At 33.0% G+C, this 14921-nt stretch overlaps 2 protein-coding genes across 2 annotated transcripts; both read left to right on the top strand.

Moving 5' to 3' along the window:
* Positions 1-508: 508 nt before the first annotated feature.
* On the top strand, positions 509-5756 carry VDAC4 (voltage dependent anion channel 4). The gene is made up of 7 exons (XM_085731833.1): positions 509-554; positions 712-779; positions 1375-1442; positions 2240-2350; positions 2615-2707; positions 3355-3563; positions 4868-5756. The coding sequence occupies exons 2-7, from the start codon at positions 731-733 to the stop codon at positions 5175-5177; spliced, it is 840 nt and encodes a 279-aa protein (XP_085587959.1). The 5' UTR covers positions 509-554; positions 712-730; the 3' UTR covers positions 5178-5756.
* A 1212-nt stretch (positions 5757-6968) lies between these two features.
* LOC146903150 (protein YIP4b-like) lies at positions 6969-11001 on the top strand. Its single transcript, XM_085731832.1, has 3 exons — positions 6969-7577; positions 10090-10164; positions 10520-11001. The coding sequence occupies exons 1-3, from the start codon at positions 7068-7070 to the stop codon at positions 10778-10780; spliced, it is 846 nt and encodes a 281-aa protein (XP_085587958.1). The 5' UTR covers positions 6969-7067; the 3' UTR covers positions 10781-11001.
* The last annotated feature ends 3920 nt before the right edge of the window (positions 11002-14921 follow it).

Raw genomic sequence — 14921 nt, 5'->3', positions numbered from 1 at the left:
ATTGATAAAAAAAATAAAATATTATAGAGCAATGCTATTTATCAAAAAAGATTTTATCAAGAAATTGTCCCGAAATTAATGTTAGCCAATAAAATCTCAGCCTGGCCGGAAATCATGGGGTGGTGGTTGTTATGTATTTTTTTTTTATGAAACTTTAATAAATAAGATTAAAATCTAAGGGTAATTATTCTGCCATGTCATTCTTGAATTCATCAAGAAAATCCATTCTTGATATCTAGCATTTTCCAATATTATATAATATAAACAAGAAGTTCGAACTCCAAACCCTCCATTTATTTACGGGATTTATGTCCATTAAACTAATTAACCCAACAAAAGTTAAAACCATATTGTAAAAATAACATAGCCTTGAGAAAAAGTTAAAACCCTCTTGTAAATGTTAAAAAACAAATAAAACCCTAAATGAATAAAAAGTCTCGGTGAAAAAAATGCAAAAGCAAACCCAGCAGCTCCATAAAAAAATGCAGTAGCTGGCCACTTTGCTATTGTATCAGAAACGAGTAGCCAGGACTTGGTCGTCGCCGCCACAAACAGTGAGAAACTCCGTCCACGCTTTCCTTTTTCATTTATCCTTTATTTTTTTTATGCGATTCCAGTTCGATTTGCGTCGCAGCAGATTACATCGCGATTCAAAACATACGAACGTTTGATCCGAAAATTGACAACTTAACTCTGGTTTTGCATTTGCAGGGTTTAGTTCTCATTCATTATGGCTAACGGTCCAGCACCGTTTTCTGAGATTGGCAAAAGAGCAAGAGGTATTACAACAATTTCATATTTTTATTCAAACCTTAGGTTTAAGGGCCTTATTCGAGCTTATCTTGTGTTTTAGAAATAGCTTATTCATAAGTGCTTATGCTATAAGCTGCAAAATTAGTTGTTTAACCAAACAGAGCCTAAATAGATCCCTCGTTAGTTACATTAGGATATGGAAAGTGTTGTCGAATATCAGCATGGAAGATTGCAGTGGTTGATGGTTCACTAGCAGTATTTGATAACACTGATGATTACAATTTATTACTTATTCGCCCCTCACTCAAGTATACATCACATATGCAAGACACGTCACTTAACCAAAATATTTTGATTAAGTTAAGTAGAATTTATCAACCTACAACATTGCAGAATTTATCAATGAATCAACTCACTGATGTATTAATCGCCAGGGCTCTGAGAGAATGAGTATGAAAAGGTTTTCTCCTTTAGAGAAACCTTTTTAATCATTAGCAGTCACCTGTGGTTAAACATCTAGATTTTTGGGTGTCGGCTTCTTTATATTTCCCATTATATCACATTTGAAATTCTAAAATATATTGATGTTACTAAGTTGTTAGTTTTATGGTTTGCCTGCAGACCTCTTGTACAAGGACTATAATTTCGACCACAAGTTTAGCCTGTCGATTCCAAGTTCCACTGGATTGGTAATTCTTACCCCACTTTTCAACGATTATCAATAATTATGTTTTTTCTTTGCAGTAGAGTGTTCAAATCCTTTTTGCTTGAATATGCCATAGTTCCAATCACACAGTCGCACATATATGCGCTTGTGTGTCTCTCAGTGCATGCGATATTAACATGATTCTTCTTTTTATATATAATGATAAAATTTAATTACGTCCATTTGTCTATTTTTCTCTCTTTAAACTATCAAGTGAAAAAAAAAACAAAGATCAAGTATGAATTTATTTTATGTAATACCATCATTGATTTGACTCTTTCATTATTGTTACAATCAAATATTATTGTTGCAAAGTATAGAATTATCTTTATTTACAAAGAATCACTGTTTCTTCTATTTTGGGTAACATATCAATTATCATATATGTTAAACATTGGAAGTCATTGTGTATTGTAAATTTCTTCATTGCGCATTATGTATGTTGACTATCCAATCCTACCCCCTCCTACCATATGGAATTGTACCGTCAAATATTGCACTAATGTGGAGAGAACGGATATTGCTTTTTCCTTCCTTGATAAAGTTGATTTTATAAATTTTTCGACTTTTATATATTCATCTTTGAATTTGTTGGTGGTTTATCGTTTATGTATTCTCATGGAGATGGGTGCTAAAGAGGATGCATATTTGTGGCAATGGGAAACTTGTATGGATGTTATATTTTTTTAATGTATTGTAAAACAGGGAGCAGCTTTTAGTCTGTTATTCTAACTGATGTAGTAATGTGCCTTATTTCAAATTCAATTTTCCATTTTACAGGGCCTTACAGCCACAGGGTTAAAGAGGGATCAATTTTTTGTCGGTGACTTAAACACGCTTTACAAGAGTGGAAATGTTACAGTCGATGTGAAAGTCAATACAGACTCTAATGTAAGAAATAGAGATATTTTTTTACCATCAAATATTATTCCTTTTATATATGATAATATAGGTGTACCCGTAGTGCTACTTCTCTTAATATTTTGATCAGTGATTTTTGCAACTTCATAAAAATTAAAACTGGTTCAGTTATGTATGGTGATTTGAACTGAAACCAGTAGTTAATAACTTAGTAAAAGTGTAAGATGCTTCATTTTAGTTTTTACTTTTACCATCTTGTAATTATAATGATGTTTATGTGATTTACTTCATCAGGTATCTACAAAAGTGACTTTGAATGATGTTTCTCTTTCCCATAGTAAAAAAGTAGCGTTGAGCTTCAATATACCCGATCACAAGTCAGGAAAGGTGAGTAAAATCTAGCTTTTCAATGTATGTTAATGTTAATGCATGTTTCTTAAGACTGAATTTATGGATGCAGTGTTTGTATTTGCTCTGGAAAATATTTTAAGTGTTACCTTACATTTAATTATCTATCTCTGTGGATTTCATGAATGCACTGCTCTCCTGGAATTTAATCCATACTATCAATGATGATAAAGCTTTTCAAATAAGCTCTTTAGTCAATAAAAGGGACTGCATTCCTTAAGTTATGCTGAAAATTGTTATTTGCATATTATGTTGGTGATAGTTGATTCACATGCAAGTTGATAAGCTAAATATATGATATCATTAAGTTAAACTTAAAAGATATGAATTTTGTGTGTGTGTGGGATGTGGTAGACGGATTGTCTCTGTGGTTAAAGTTACCAGCAATCATTAATAACTGTAACACCGATGAAATGATTTTACTTGAGCAGTAACTGCGTGAAACTGCCATTCCAGTCATGGAGTGTGGCTTCCTATATTTGACAATTTTTTACCCTACCAAAACCCATAATGTTGGTGAGGTTCAGCTTCATGCAAAGGATCCTTTTCGTATGGTTAGCAAGACATATGCACTGTATTTACTTTGGCATTCTTACGACGCATCTCACTGTGGAATATTATGTCAGTTGGATGTGCAGTATCTTCATCCTCATGCAGCTATTGATTCAAGTATTGGCTTGAACCCAGCCCCTCAATTGGAGCTTTCTGCTGCAATTGGAAGCAAAGATATATCTATGGGTGCTGAAGTTGGATTCGATACAACCTCTGCTTCATTCTCAAACTATAATGCCGGGATTGCCTTCAATAAACCAGATTTCTCTGCAACACTTATGCTGTGAGTGTTGTTAGTACTATTTTCCTGGTTAAGTATCATAATTCATATCATAATATCCCGTTATATTTCTTAAACCAAAGAAACCATATCATTGCCTTCAATAAACCATATCACGGTTCAGTATCATAATTTGTTATTTGGAACTTTTTAACCAAAAAAAGTAAAGGGCTTCCTTGGTTTAAGAAACATGATATGGTTTCACTAATCATTATGTGGGTGTTACCCTGTTTTCACTTTTATTTAAAGATTTTTATACAGAAAATGGTCGATATCTATTCTCGTCATATTCTAGACAAATATTTAAACGGGTAAATTACATTAATAATGGTTTTAGGATTGTAGAAAATATAATGAATTTCCAATTACCTATTTTTCCTTATTTAAATCTTTGCCCAGAATAATATTATTGAATCTATTATTGTCCAATTGTTGATAGTAGTGAACAGAAAAGTTATGATTGATTGCTACATAAGATTTGAGCTGAACTAATTGCATCGCACTGGACTTAAGGGTATTAATAGGTTTTATTTTTTAACTTTTAAATCTAAATTGATTAAAACCACAGTTCATCAACGAAGACCCACACATATATCTTCTGGCTTTAAGTTTTGCAGATAAGCAATCTTATAACAGTGTAGAGAATTGTATGGTTTGCGTTAAATTTTCTACGAACCTTGGGATATTTCAATTCTTTTATTCGATTATTATTTTGGAGAGAGGATATCACACGATGAACACCTCTGAATGGCAGCATCTAAGTCCGATTAAAAAAGGGTTCACCAATATTTCCCTCATTGATAACCGTTTGATTATAATAAAAAGTCACTAACTGTTGTGAAAACTTGATACAGACTAATCTCTATCATTCCTTTTTTTCTTAAACAAATAAATCAACGGTTAGTGAAAAGGAATAATTGATGTACCATTTTCAACGCAATGTGCCTTAGACCAGACCCCTTTGATATATGGAGATAGTTTTTACTGTTTACCACATCTCTTCATCAGTCGTAAATTATTTGTACAAGTGCGCCAAAAAAATTGTTTGTACAAGTCTTATTTATTTTTAAATGACACATGTATAGAAGCTACACATTTTACAGAAAATAATGCAACGGAGGTTTAGAGGGATATCCATGTGCGTATATATTGATGGACCGTATATTCTTTACTTTTCCTTTTTTTTAGTGTCTTACTTTTGCTCACAGTATGTGAAAGTTGTCTTTTCTTTCGGAAGTTGTAGGATTCAGCAAATGTGTTTACTTACTTTGGTAGGGTAACAAAACATGGACTCACTGTTTATGCAGGGCTGATAAAGGACAGTCTCTGAAGGCATCTTACATTCATTATGTGGACCGCCCAGATGGATTAACAGTTGCTGCTGAACTCGCTCACAGGTTGTCCTCTTCTGAGAACAGATTTACCTTTGGGACCTCACAGTTAATAGATCCAAAAACAGTTTTGAAGACTCGATTCAGCGATGATGGCAAAGCTGCCTTCCAATGCCAACGAGCGTGGAGGCCAAATTCACTCATAACCCTATCTGCCGAGTATGACTCCAAAAAAATCATTGGTTCACCTGCCAAATTTGGTCTCGCTCTCTCTCTCAAGCCTTAAACTGGTTTGCCTATCAAATCTTATTCAACGACTTTTTAACTTTACCATTCTATCATTTTACATTGTTGCCATTACCCCTGGTGGGATGTTTTAAGCCCTCTCATATCATAAGGTAAACCAAAGGAATCAGTATAATTTGTGAAATCTTCTAAAGCGGCACAGGGGAAGAGACCCAGTTTTGAAAACTTACATAATGATTAGAATTTTTGTTGCCGATTTATTGTACTGCCATTCTATATCTGGCATGAGTTATGGGATAAACGTTTTTTTCCTAGTGATTCATGGTCAGGTGAATAGTGGAAGTCTGAGGTCTAATCTCATTATTTTACACAACATCTTCTCATATGAACCAATTGTGGTTTATTATTCTATTCCTTCAACACTTCATCTACAGAATAATACACATCTCGAGCAGTTGAATGATTACAATTTAGATGTTTTATACTAAGGATGTAGTATGAATAAGAGTAGATGAGGTGCTGGAGATGGATTCATATGGTGTATGTGAATAAATTCAATGATATGTATTATCTTTTTGACGTGGTTACATATTGGATATTGATGTTCAGACTTGTATCAGATTCTTTGCAGTTCCAGACTACAAGCATGTTTCTTGGACACCGGGTAAATAAAACTGGATCGATTTAGTTGATTCAGTCTAATAGACCGGAAACCATATATATCTTTGGTTTTTTGTGATATTTTCATAAAAGTTAAATAGTTTTACAAGATTAGAATTTGGAGAGACAAAAATTCAGGTTCTATTTTAGCGAAAATCGATACTACCTCTGAGGCAGTAGTATTAAGACATGTCAAGTAAACCTAAATATAGAGAGGGTTAAAAAGACACTGCCATTAATGACAATACGACCTCAATTATATTCACACCTGCCTTTGTGAGTGATGTCTGACAAATTGCAACCAATTTTGTTGAAAACAATGCAAAACAACGTGATTATGATTTTTCTTAAAAATAGAAAGCCATGCCTTTCTTGACAGTAGAAAAGTCCACACAAATTTTCCATAATTTAAGCTTGAAAGGTTATATTATATATCTCAAATCTATCGTAAATCGCAAGCTATTTTGATAAAATGTGTGAAAAGGCGAAGCTACAAATTGGAGTTTTTGGATTTTGTGTTGGATTTTGCATCGGCAAAAAATGTGGGTTCGTGAGTGTAGACGATAATCCAAATAAATAAAAGATTAAATTAAATAAATTTTTTGTTTTTTTAGCAATAAATTAAACTAAGTTAAACCTTATGTTAATGTTACTATAAATAAAAGTCACACTTGCCACATAGATTTCTATTGGATATTCAAATGTGGAGGACTACAATTAATAACATAAAACTGATGGAACAAAAGTTTTTCATTTTATATATTATTTTTGTCACACTTGCCACATAGATTTCTATTAGATATTCAAATGTGGAGGACTACAATTAATAACATAAAATTGATGGAACAAAAGTTTTTCATGTTATATATTATTTTTGTAAAGGCTAAAAACTTTTTTTTTTGAAGGAACAAAGGCTAAAAACTTAAATTGACATAATTATAAAAATGAAAAATATATTTAACCCTTTTTTTAAATGAATGCACTAACAGAAAATCAAATGAAAAGAACCAAGCTTATACAAAAAATAAATAAATTAAAAGAACCAAGAGTTTAATTAAATGCTCGTGTTGCCCTAAAATTTGGCATTTACATTGGCCAATTTGATTTGATTTTTTAATTTGAAAACTTAACACATAAGCTAAATTAAGAAGAGAGGAAAGAAAAAGGGTGCGTAGTGCATTAGCTAGCGAGTAGTGTAATTGAAATTGAAAGAAAAAAAAGGAAGAAAGTGATTCAGTTTGTTTGCGTGAGAGTTTCGTTTGAATCAAAAATGTCACACAGCGACACCATACCCCTTCACGCATCATCCCAATCTGACATCGACGAGATCGAAAATCTCATTTACGCTTCTCCGGCCACCGTTCTTCCTGCTCGTCCACCATCTCCTCCACGCGCTTCAATCCCCGTCACTTCTTCCACTTCTTCTCCTTTCATCAATTCCAATCTTCCTAATCCTGCACCCCCCAAATCCTCTTCTCACCCCTCTCTCCCAAAACCCCCTTCTTCTTCTCTACCTCCTCTTCCTCCTCCTCCTTCTTCTACCCGACCTGATATCTCTACCTCCGGATTCGGACCTGCTCCCAATACCTTGACTGAACCTGTTTGGGATACTGTCAAAAGAGATCTCTCCAGGATTGTTAGTAATTTGAAACTCGTTGTTTTTCCTAACCCTAATCGTGAAGATCCTGGTAAGGCTTTGCGTGATTGGGATCTTTGGGGACCTTTCTTCTTCATTGTTTTCTTAGGTCTCACTCTTTCTTGGTCTGCTTCTGTCAAAAAGGTATGATTCTATTCAGATCATGAATTACATTATCATTTTGTTCATATTGATGTATCGATAATTGTGATTAAGAATCTGATATTATGTTGATGTGGAAGGTTGTTATAGTAATTGATCTAGATCTTGAAGATTAGTGATTGTTCCTATTCAGTTCAGATTAGAATGATTTTCTTTATTTGTATATGCATTTGTTTCTTTCTTTACGAAATTTCCATGTAACTAGGAAATTGGATATAGTAAATGGTTCCTGTGCGGTATTTCGATGCGGATAATCTCCATTTTTCTTGTAGAAGTTGACTTTAATGTTAATGCTCATGATATTAGTAGGTGAGATGAGATAGTTGCTATCCTGTTAGAATTATACTTGAATCTAGATACATTTATTATATATGGACATAGCAGATCAATTCAGTGTTGCATTAAGCCAATGATCTTATGCATTTCGGGTACATTGATTGTTTGGTACCCAGCCAAAGGCAGCTCGGATATGTAGAACTGTGTCTGTTCAAGATATTTCTCTAATAATAAATGTTAATAGTCATTATGTTGTTAATTATGCTCTTATCCGGACTCATAATAAATTGAATTTCTTGCTCAGATTCTCTTCAATTTGTGGTTTGCTATGTAGTTCTTCACTTATTGTCGACACTGATTATATATTCACCGCTCTCTTTCTCTGCGCGAATTTATACCAAAGGGATTGGAACATATAAATTCTGAAAATAGAGAAGTAAAAACTTTATTAGCCCTAGAGAAGTAAAAACTTTATTAGCCCTGTTTTTTTTTAATTGTCTGTATATATGTTTATAAGGATGGCTTGGTGGTTGGGAGTTTGGAGTCATAAGGGTGCAAGATTCAAATCCCACTCTCCGCTAACATCTAACAATTTATTAACATTTGCCTTTCCAAAAAACATTTAGGTTGCATTTTGATAGAAATATAACTTGGCCGTATTCTTTCTCTGACTTCCTATAAAACTGTTTTTTGAACTTGTATTTGCAGTTTTCAAAGTAATGTTGTGCATTTGTAGAGTTTTGTCTCCCTATAGATTAGTAATGCATGCGACTCGTCATCTCTTGCAAAGATGGTACTGTGATCTTACCCTCATTACCTAGAAATGCATAATTTGTTTTCTGCATGGGCATAAACGATAAAGTTTTCTGCATTGGCATAAATGACCAACTGCAACTACTCAGGGAAGGGTTTTGAAAACAATAAAATCAATCAACACAATACCTAATCCTAAATCGTAACATGAACATATAGTGAGCCTAACTACAAATACGTTCAGAATTACCTGAATGTGCAGATTTGAATGAGTCCCTGATCTGTTTGCAACCTTTTCTGTTGTGTGTGAGTGAGGAGAAAAAAACTATTTGTATTCCACTAGTGATGAAATATGTGTGCCTAAATGGGACAGCTATACCATATAATGGAAAGAAATAGGGGCTTCTCTGTGTTAGATGAGTGGACTCGCTTATCCATCATAGCTAGTCCACATAAGACCTTCCGCATTCACCCATTACCGAAAGTGCTTCACAATAATTATCTCATTCAAATCCAATAATATAAACTACATAATTGGGACTAACGATTAAAATATACTACAACAACAACAACAACCAAGCCTTATCCCACTAAGTGGAGCCGGAATACTAGTAATGACAATATGTTCCAATATTTTGCCATCAAATAATTTGAGTATTAGGTACAATTAATCTGACTAGGCTAGTCCAAGTTTTAAAATAACCCAACATGTTTTTCTTTGAATTTTTCCTTAGATAGCTGGAGTACTTAGTTTTGAAGTTTTCATTTGATGGGATTTTTAGTAAACAAGAACTGTGGTAGCCAACAGTTTTCAGAATTGCTGCCTGCTTCCCTCTCCCTCTAACGTGCCATTCAGTTCTATAAAGCATATAACTCATTGGCTGTGATAGATGCAAGTAAGAGCTGGTGATGGCTTTAAAAGTGTAAAGTATCAATAGACTTGCTATTTCCCAAGACCATCCAACTATTAGGATGATTATTTCAGGCGTTCAGCACAGGGGAGCACCAAAATAAGCTGATGTCATAGTATAAATTAAATAGTCGTATCTATCAATAGAATCTTTTTCTTCTCCATGAGTCGGATTGCTTGTTGACTTGTTTTCCCTTTATCCTTTCTGCTGGGACCATGCAAAGTTAGCTTTCAGTTTGGAATCTGTAGGGTTGTTGAGGCCTTGAGGGGGATGATATAGTGCTTGGCTTATGAGAGCCAATAGCGTGTATAATTTTACCAAGTTTCACTCCTGTATTGCTCTTGTACTAACCATTTATAGAAAATGGACTATGAATTTTCATTTTTGTTGGGGGGTTCAAATTCTAAGTTGGCTCCTTTGTCTTTTATACTATATATTCTGCTCATTATTTGCAGCTCTTTACTCTTGTTTTCTACATTATTTGCACGACCTGTCAAATGAATTTGGTCAGTTTTAGTCATATTCTTTCTAACATTTTCTTTTTATTGTCTCAGTCTGAGGTTTTTGCGGTTGCATTTGCCTTACTTGCTGCTGGTGCTGTAATTTTGACATTGAATGTCCTGCTTCTGGTAATAGCCTCTTTCTCTCTTTCATCTCACCATTTTATGAGCTTTTAACTTTTTTTCAGTGTCATATTTACTTGTCGAGGTGTTGTAAAATACTCCCTCCGGTCACTAATATAAGCAAAAGTTCACTTTTTAAATACATTGAATGATTAATGTATCTAGTCTTTAATAAAGACTAGATGCATTAATCATTCAATGTATTTAAAAAGTGAACTTTTGCTTATATTAGTGACCGGAGGGAGTATCTGTTTTGATGTATAAAAAGGAAGATTTAATTGTATCATAAGGTAGCCTAATTGAGAGTCAAAAAGGGCAGGAGCATATATTTGACTTAGTCTTCGTCTCTTCAACTTTTCAGGGTGGACACATTATTTTCTTCCAGAGTCTGAGTCTGCTCGGTTATTGCTTATTCCCTCTTGATGTTGGTGCATTAATTTGTATGTTGAAGAACAATGTTATAGTAAAAGTGGTAGTGGTATGTGTGACATTGGCGTGGAGCTCTTGGGCTGCGTATCCTTTCATGAGTTCTGCAGTCAACCCCAGAAGAAAAGCTCTTGCTCTCTACCCTGTTTTTCTCATGTATGTATCTGTTGGTTTTCTCATCATTGCCATTGACTAAATGCATCAATGTTTCTGATTACTTTATTCAGATAACTACTTGGAATTCCCTTCTAAATAGGAATTTTTGTTTAATGATCAACCTATCGTATTCTTTGTTACCCTTCTTTTTTACTCGCGCCCCCTTTTCTTTTTCTGTTTGATATTTTTGTTAGATATATTTGAAGACAAATGATTGTATAATATTACATGGAATATATGATGAGACCAAACTTGCTGCAACCATCTCGTTTAATTTTTGTTTTCCCTTGTTACAGCATTTAGTATGTGAAAATGAATTCTGGTAGGATGGAGGACATATAGAAAGAGGGAATTAAACAAAGATTGTTTTATTTTTTGGATACAAAATTATTCCTTATTTTTGTTTTTTTTTTTTTTTATAAGCCTTATTTTTGTTTATTTATAACGAATACTATATTTTCACAAGATTAATTCTTTTTTAAAGATAAGATTTATTTACTAGAATATTTTATCGGATGTCCCCGAAGGGACTACTAGAATATTTTATTGAAATTATAAAAACTGCATCGTGTCTTGTCTTATTGAAATATGATACTAGGATATGCAAGATTGATTTATTTGTAATTCTTCCGCTAAAATACTGCGAGAGGTATGAAGCCTAAAATACTGCGTACCGTCTTTCATATTTCTGTTGGCTCAATGAAATACTATTTGTAATTAGGGAACTTTTACAGTACACATTAAGGTTTAATGGTACTCTTGTTTTCTAAATCTATAACTTAATTATATCACTTTTTTATGAAATAAAGAGCCTATTTGTTGACATTTATATTTCAGGATATTTTTTTTTTTTTGGCAAGAGTAATGCAAGGTGCACTACCCAAACTTCATTAAACAAGAAAAAGAAGATACACAAAAGAAAAGGGAAACTAGGTCAATACCTTTTCAAAAAGAAACAAACCTATAATTAGGTAAACCAGACATGTTTCTAGCATAATCAGAAATAATACTACCAGGGACCAAGGGGAACCAAGCAAATGCAGAAAGTGCTAGACCAATGTTAGCCAATCCATCTGCACAAGAGTTCCCCTCCCTATAGATATGTGTTACAAAAAAATTCATGCTCTTGGTTAACTCTAAGCAATTAATCCATATGTTCCTTAGTTCCCAAGAAATGTGTGACTTCTTCTTAAAAGCAAGCAAAACAAGTTGTGAATCTGTCTCTAACCAAAGGTTGTGCCATCCTTTTGAGTATGCAATCTCAATAGCCAAAATTGCAGCATGTAACTCAGCAATATAAGAGGAGGTAGTGATGAGATTCTGAGCAAAACTGCCAAGACAAATTCCCTCAGCATTTCTGAATATGCCTCCACATGAAGCCTTCAGGATATATCATTTCGTAAGAAAAAAATATTGTTTTATTGTTTATAAGAATCATACTAATTTTTTTTTATATTTAATTGTAATCAAAATTCTCTGTCAGGGTTAATTAAAATTCAGAAAAAATAAATTTTATTTTGTCGACTTTTTTGAAAAATAAGATTTAGTTATTATAATTATAAGTGATAGAAAATCATTTTTCTTCGAAAGTAACCCATTTAACTTTTTTTTTGTCTGGGGTTCAAACTTCGGATCTTGCATATATTATGCATTTTCCATACCAACTGAATTAAGCTCACGAGGACACTCATTTAAATATTAATTTAAGGTTTTGGTGTACCTATACACTCAAATTTAATTTTTATGTGTACCACTTGCCGTTTAATTCATCCGTCGCATCGCATTACAACAAATCTATTAGGAGGTGATGACAAAATAATGTTTAATTGTTATTCCTAACTTGTTTTTTCAGGGATTCTTCGCATTCTTTTAGTTTTTAGCATTTATTTGACAGTATCAAGTAACAAATTGATAGATAAAATAAATAATTCATAGATCAATTTGATAGTGAGTGATATAATTCATGGACCAATTTGATTTTTACTGAATAATTCATGGATCGATTTGAGAGTGTAACAATTTGTATTGACTTTTATTTAAAAAAAATATAAAAAAATTCAATCAAATTTGTCTATGTGCACGTGAAAGTTGACTTGGAACTCCATGTCAGCGTTTAACAAGACACCTCAGCACAACGACATGATTTGATGGAGGGACTCAATTGATTGACATTTATAAAATTTAGAGATGCATCGGCTAATTTGAAAAATCGAGGGATGAAATTGACCGGTGCATGTAAATTTGAGGACCAAAATACCTATGCATCCGGCTTGTAAGTTTTTTAAAAAAAATTGAATTCGTCACTTTTCACCATTTACCAACATAATATTTACAATTTTTGTTTCTTTAACCATAATCTAAGGGCATTCTTTAGTATTTTGCTTTCTTTTTTATGTTTCCATACAAAATATCATATAAATCGCGCAATCTTCATTTCGCTGCCAAAATCTTTGATGTGTATTAGTGAGCTTCTCTTGAGTGTGTGAGCAACAACTTGATACATGGCTCGTGTTGTTTCTTTTTTGACCATGCAATAGTTGAATTGAAATGAAATTCCATTTACTATGCAATTAGTAAGTCACATCCAATCCGACAATAATCATATACATGTTGGAATCTCGTAACCGAAAAAGCTAAGAAAAGTTTCAATAATTAGGATTAGTAGGATAGGATGGAGACATTAGAGCATTCATTGTTTCCCTATATATAGATTGCTGGCTGCGTTTGTATAGACTAGTTGCCCCATCCTCAACAATTAGTACTAAGTACTCATTTCACTTTTGATTTAACTCACTCAGATAAGAGCAAATCTTTGTCCTATATGATTATGATTTAGAATAGAGATGATGGGTTAATGCTTTGAAACTTAAATTTTCAGTGGACGGAAATGAGCTACTGACCCCGTGAGTTCTTTCACCAACTTTATAGCTATATGAATTTAGAGGCTATAAACTGTCCTACATAATGTAACTATAATATACTAGTATGAATTTAGATTGTGTATTGCGACGGTTTCCAAGATGAATATTATAGTCATTTACTATTAATCTTAATCTTACGAGTGGTATTACTCCCTCCGTCCCGCAATACTTGACCTATTTGGAAAAAAAATTTGTCCCACAATACTTGACCTTCTCAAATTTTTAAGCTTAATTTGACAAGTTTACCCTTTATAAATACTTTTTGCGGTCTCCATGTAAAAGTTTGTAGTGGAACAAAGAAAGTAATCATTACTTAAAAGTGAAGGTTTAAAAATAATAATAAGGGCAATTCAGTAAAAATATCATTCTCTTTCTTTCATCTTTACACTTTTCTTAATCCGTGTGAAATGGCCAAATAGGTAAAGTATTGTGGGACGGAGGGAGTAGTACATTGCAATCTCCACCAGCTAGAAAAGTCACTTGGCAAGGTCAACAACATAATCAAGTGTTATTAGAACTCGTTTTAGTTGGTTAGGAATTAGTTACAACTGATAACTTGCTACTCAAGTTACTTGGTCACACTCGCCTATATACACACACACACACACACACACACACACACACACACACATAAACAAAAATCAACATTTTGAATTCATTCATTTAATGATGTATGTGGTCTATAATAAAGACCACATACATCATTAAATGAATGAACCTACAATATTGTCTTTTGCTTATAATAGTGACCGGAGGGTGTATGTTATAATTACTTCACATTTTAGATCATTGAATCAGGCTTTTACTTATAATAATTGTAATATTAACTATTTCTTTTTTATATCCTTCTAATTTTATCGGATGTCTTTAAAGGGACATATTAACTACTTCATTTCAACTATACACATTGCGATATACTCCCTCCGGTCACTATTATATGCAAAAATCAACTTTTTAGGTTCATTCATTAAATGATGTATTTAGTCTATGTTATTGACCAAATACATCATTTAATGAATGAACCTAAAAAGTTAATTTTTGCTTATAATTATGACCAGAGAAAGTATATATTTAAGAACAAAGGAAATATTTAATTATAAACCGAGAAAGTACTAAACATGGGAATGACATTGAATCAAACTATAGGCAATAAGTCCAATTTTTGATATATTTAAGAACAGAGGAAATATTTAATTATAAACCGAGAAAGTACTAAACATGGGAATGACATTCAATCAAACTATAGGCAATAAGTCCAAT

The sequence above is a fragment of the Medicago sativa genome, chromosome 8, assembly GCF_051527215.1.
Source record: "Medicago sativa cultivar Bolivia chromosome 8, Bolivia_mono, whole genome shotgun sequence".
Lineage (NCBI taxonomy): Eukaryota > Viridiplantae > Streptophyta > Magnoliopsida > Fabales > Fabaceae > Medicago > Medicago sativa.
Note: the sequence above shows the minus strand (reverse complement) of the source record. Positions and strands in the feature narration are given on the sequence as shown.